Source organism: Phocoena sinus, chromosome X, assembly GCF_008692025.1.
Source record: "Phocoena sinus isolate mPhoSin1 chromosome X, mPhoSin1.pri, whole genome shotgun sequence".
NCBI classification, from domain to species: Eukaryota; Metazoa; Chordata; class Mammalia; order Artiodactyla; family Phocoenidae; genus Phocoena; species Phocoena sinus.
Window position 1 is genome coordinate 107,499,278 of NC_045784.1, and position 5,223 is coordinate 107,504,500.

At 51.1% G+C, this 5,223-nt stretch overlaps 1 protein-coding gene across 1 annotated transcript; it reads right to left on the reverse strand.

The window, feature by feature from the left end:
* Nucleotides 1-2,124: 2,124 nt before the first annotated feature.
* On the reverse strand, nucleotides 2,125-3,501 carry LOC116747919 (DDB1- and CUL4-associated factor 12-like protein 2). The gene has a single exon (XM_032620581.1). The coding sequence runs from the start codon at nucleotides 3,499-3,501 to the stop codon at nucleotides 2,125-2,127; it is 1,377 nt and encodes a 458-aa protein (XP_032476472.1).
* Between the last annotated feature and the right edge of the window lie 1,722 nt (nucleotides 3,502-5,223).

A 5,223-nucleotide genomic window follows, 5' to 3' on the forward strand; every position in this document is an offset into this window, starting at 1 on the left:
AAAATATTTTAAAGGAATCTTCAAATTTAAGTATTTGCAGGTGGAAATACTAAATTCCAGTGCCATCTAAAATGTATACATTTTCCTTTATCTTCTGGTATCACATATGGAAAGTTTATGAATGGATAAGCACCATGGCCTGACCTAGAAATGAATTAGGGCAAATTTTATGGTAAAAAGGCAGGAAAACAACAATATTCCATACTATTTAAGAGTAAAATTTTTACTCTTATTTATGCATTTACTTATTTTTTCATAGCCTTGAACTTTAGGTCTCCAGAGGCAAATACATTCATTCAGTAAATATTTACTGATTGCCTATGATTTGCTAGGCATTAGTGGAGAAATGTGAGAATATAAAGATGACACTTACATTCTCTGCTCTTAAGACACTTATAACTGACTTGGAGACACATACATGCACACAAATACATTTTACTGCTATATAACAACAACTATATAAACCTGTTAAAACAATCTCTGTAAACAAAAACTGCTTTTTTTCCTGTATTTAACTCCCTTTTAGTACCACTCAGTATATTACTCAGTTGGTTCAGATTTGCAATTGAACAGAATGTAGTAGACACCAAGCCAGCACCTGAGTGCCAAAACATTTAAGGAAAAACAGACATGCCACAATACTAATACAAGGTCAGCACAACCTGGCCAGTTGTGAGGAAGGGCCAGTCTCCCTTCTCACTTCCAATATTCTCACATATGGAGAAGTACAACCTGTTTTCCTAACAATCCATGCTTTGTATTTGTCTATGCTCCAAAGTATCGATACTTTTCTTCAACCTAATCCCATTTACTTTTATTTTCCACCCCATCTTGAAATAAACTTCCTGTGTCCTTGATAATCGTATATTATTATATTGAGGGTCATAACATAACTACTATTTTTAAACAATATATTTATTCTACTTTAGGTAAGAATCTTTGAAATTGACAAAATTAAATCTTAATAAATTGGACTTTACAAATTAAGAATCTTATCAGAAGGAGTTGGGACAGGCTCATTTTCCTTTTTTGCAGTTTTTTCCTGTGACTTTAACTGTTAAGCAGAATTAGAAAATTTAAGTATGTTCAAATATAATATTTGGTATTGAAAACAGCAACAGCAAAAATATCCAGTCTATACCCTGCATCAGTATACATTCTGCCCAGCCTGCAATACATTCTACATTTTCACACTTGGAATCCCTGTTTTGAATGATGGCACTGACACTCTGTGCAAGTTCCTTAACAAACATTCAAATATACTAACAAGTCTTAATAGTACTAAGGCAAGAAGTGAAAAAATACATATTCACTTATGGGTTTTGGAATGAGAAAACTTAAATAAGGGTTTAAGGAGAAAAAGATTGATTTGGTTTTCAGATTAACTCTAAACATTCAATCAGCAGAGCCCCTGCGTTCCTAAAGTGTTCTGACCAAATGAGATTCTGGTACAAAAAACAAGATAGTATAACAACTTTTTTTCAAAGTGAATGAAGTTTTTAAAAAGCGTGTTTAGCACCAACAACTTACAAACTACAAACATGAAGACTACAATTTACAAATGGAATGCTTCCAAAAGCCGGTAATCTAGAACTTGGAATGCATCCTCCCACTGGAACAATGCTATAAAACGACAGCTAGCTTTCCAGAACAGACGTACAAACTGTTAAGAGTGTTCTTAATATAGCATCTATCTGCAATGAAAAATAACCAAAACAGCATCATCGTGATACTAGTAACAAAAAAATAATAAAAGAAAAAGAAAATATACATAATTGTAAAACCATGACTGCCTGGCCTTCAAGAGAGAATATGTAAATGACTCAGAGTGAACAGATCCAAGAATGTCAAAAATTTTTGTATAATTCAAAACAATAGTGTTGGACAGGTGTAGGAAAGTATTAAAGCAAAGTTCTGACTGCCTGAAGGACACCTCACTCTCTAGCCCACCCTCTCTCTTTCTTTCTCTCTCTTTGCCTAACACACTGAGCAGAGGTAAGTTGGGCCCTTTCCACCTGGAAGATAAAAGCCACACAGAGTAAAAGCACAAACACAGAGTGAAGGAGGAAAGCAAGAGGGGACTGGAAGGTGTATCTGGGCACTTTGAGGACACGGAGGCCATCCTTAGCTCCAGAGGCCAGCATAGTTCCCGTGGAGGCCGGAAGGGAGAGGCCCCCCAGCGACGAAGAGCTTCATCTCGGGCCAGTTGTAGCAGTGCGTGTAGAGCGCGTTGGGGAACTCGCCGATGCCACCGAAGTGGTTCACCCACAGGTCATCGTGGTTGAGCCAGCCTCTGCCACAGGTGAGCTTGAGCTTCCTCCCTGCGGGCCCCGGAGAAAAGTGCGGGCTGGCCGAGGCCCTCTCCTCCAGGAACTTCTGCGCGCGGATGTCATAGAAGAGCAGGGAGCCGTGGCCCGTGCCCACGGTGACGATGTGCTGGTAGAAGCTCAGGGAGCGCACACCCGTGCCGCCCTCTCGGGAGCACAGGGGCCGGATGTTCTGCTGGCGCTGCCGCGGATCCAGGAAGGAGACGTGGGACTGGGAGCCCACCGCGTACAGGGACAACTCGTCGCAGTAGGTCAGGCACACGTTCTCTCGGCAGTAGGGCAGCCTGATGGACAGCAGCCTGGACAGGTTGCTCCGGGCTTTCCACAGGTGGAAGTAGCCGTCCAGGGACACGGCTCCCAGCTCCTGGTTCTTGCCGCTGAAGGCCAGGGCCCGCACCTTGCGGTTACTGGGGTTGGTGCTGGCCCTGGGGATGGTCTCCACGTCCCTGGGACGGATGTGGGCGTACACGGGGAGGCCTGCGTCATTGTGCCAGGCGATGCTGCCGTGGAACATGTCGGGGTCCATCTTCCAGAGCGCCACGGTGCCGTCGCGGGAGCCGCTCACGGCCACCGTGTCGCTCAGCCAGGCGATGGCGAAGATCCAGTCCTTGTGGCCGTGGCGGTCGCCCAGGCACACGGGGTCCAGCGTGGGCAGCTGGTAGACGGCCAGGCTGTTGGGGTTCTCGCCCCCGGTGGCCAGAAGCGTCTTGGAGGGATTCAGCTGGATGGCGTGGATGCCGCAGCTCGGCTGGGCGCGGGCCGACCCGGGCCCGCGGTCCCGCATCAGGGGGATGCGCGTGATCTGGCCCGACTGCACGTCCACCACGAAGAGCGTGTTGCACTTGGTGCCGCACACCACCTGCCTGGCGTTCAGCCACTGCGACGCGAACACCTTGTTGAGGGTGCCCAGCGCCAGCTCGCGCTCCCTCAGCAGCTCGGGCAGCTTCTGCACCGCGTAGCCGCGCAGCTTGCCCTCGAAGCCCTGGAGCCCGGCGCGGCCCCGCGCCCCCACCTCGCGGCCCTTCAGGTAGTGCAGCAGCGAGCGCAGCGCCGCCGGCCGCCTGGGCTTCTTGGGAGGCTGCGGCCCGTCCCCATCCGCAGCCGCCGCCGAGCCCAGCGACGACGCCGCGAGCGCCGGCGCTTTCCGCTTCCTGCTACCTGTTTGCCTCGCCATGGTGGACGGCGGGCGAGTGGCGGCGGCGGGGACGGCTGCGTCGGCCGGTGGCCGGGGCGCCGGCGGGGGACCGGGGCGGCCGCGGGGCGCGGAGCCAACAGAGTCCGGGGCGCGGCGGCGACGGAGGCGAGGGCGGTCGCGTCAGGCGAGGAGAGGCGGCCGGGGGGAGCGGAGCGCAGGCGGCGCGCGGCGGCTAGGGCGGCGGCGGCGCGAAATCGAAGCGAGGGCGGGAAGCGCCACCGCTGGCGCGGCGGGAGCGAAGTCGGTGTGGGACGAGGACGACGCGGTGGGCGAGTGTGAGGGGGCGGAGGCGGCGGGGGGAGCGGACGGGAAGCTGGGGGGAGGGAGGACACGCCGGCTGCGTGGATGGATTTGTTGAGCCTGGGATGTGCCGGGGGCCTCGCTCTAGGACCCCGAGCTGGCCATGTGCTTCTGACCTAGCTCCCCACTAAATGACTGGGGATATTTTGCCACTCTTAGGACAGCAGCCGGGCAGCCCCTCTGCTGGAACCTAAACAGTTTCAACCAAATAGATGTACATATATTTTTTCTCCTCAAATTGAGGTCTCTGATCTCCTGCAGTGCAGTGGCCTGAAGGATGCCTTCCGACTGCAGATCCCCGGGGCCCCACACTCTGGTCAGGGAGATGTCTGGGACACCTTGATCAGGTACTGCCTTGAGAACATGGCAGGCTGAGCTGACATGGGAGAAAGGGTGTTCCGTGGAGGTGCTCGCTTCCATTGTAACTCAGAGCCCTGAGACGGTGGAGAGGAAGTGTCAAGGGGAGGGGCAGCTTCTTCCCTGCTCCTAGGTACTGTCCTCAACTCTCAGTCCCAGAGTCTCATGTGCTTGGGCATAGTCCCCTGGGGCTTTAGGGAGAGGTCCTGAGGGATGGACAAGACTTTCACAAGCAGACATGAAGATAAAGAACCTTCCAGAAGGAGGCAACCACAAGGACAAATGATGAACAAGTATAAGCGTTCAGAGGGAGGGCTTAATCTCCGGAAGTGGGTGTTTCATGCTTTGCTCTGCTGTGTCAGGGCAGCCAGTCCAGTGGCAGGCTCGTAGCCAGGCATGCTCAGTTACACAGTGATAATGTGGCTCTATGAGGCTGGTGGTTGATACCCATTCTGCACACACACCTCTCCTCCTAACAAGAATATACATGATGCTTGGTGGGTGGATGCATGGGAAAATGCATTTACTCTTCTGACCAATCAGGGGAGCCCATGGGAGCTGCTTTGCTGCTGCTTCCTCCTCCCTTCCCCTGCCCTGTTTGCTGATTTTTCTTCCTGCTTCCCTCACCCTTTTTGCAATGTCACCTCAAATTGCACAAATTCCAAGTACAAACCATGGGTCATTTACACCACTCTAGTCCCGGTGCTGCATTCCAGTGTTCCCCAACACTCCCCTGCACCCCAGTTCTGATGTTTCCCCATATCATTCATCTCATAGCAACAGAAGATGGTTGCATGGGCTGGTGGTGATGAAAATGAAATTAGGGACGGCTTCATGGAGACAGCTGCATTTTGCTCCCACAAGTTGGGGTGGGGGGCATGGACAGTTCAGAAAGAGGCAACGATGTGTGAAATGGCACAGAGAGTGTAGAGAAGAGGTTCGCACACTTTGGTGTATATTAAAATGACAGGGGCAACTTAATAAATATACATGTACCTTGGCTGTATCCCTAAAGAGTTGATGCAGATGGTTGGGGACCACTCT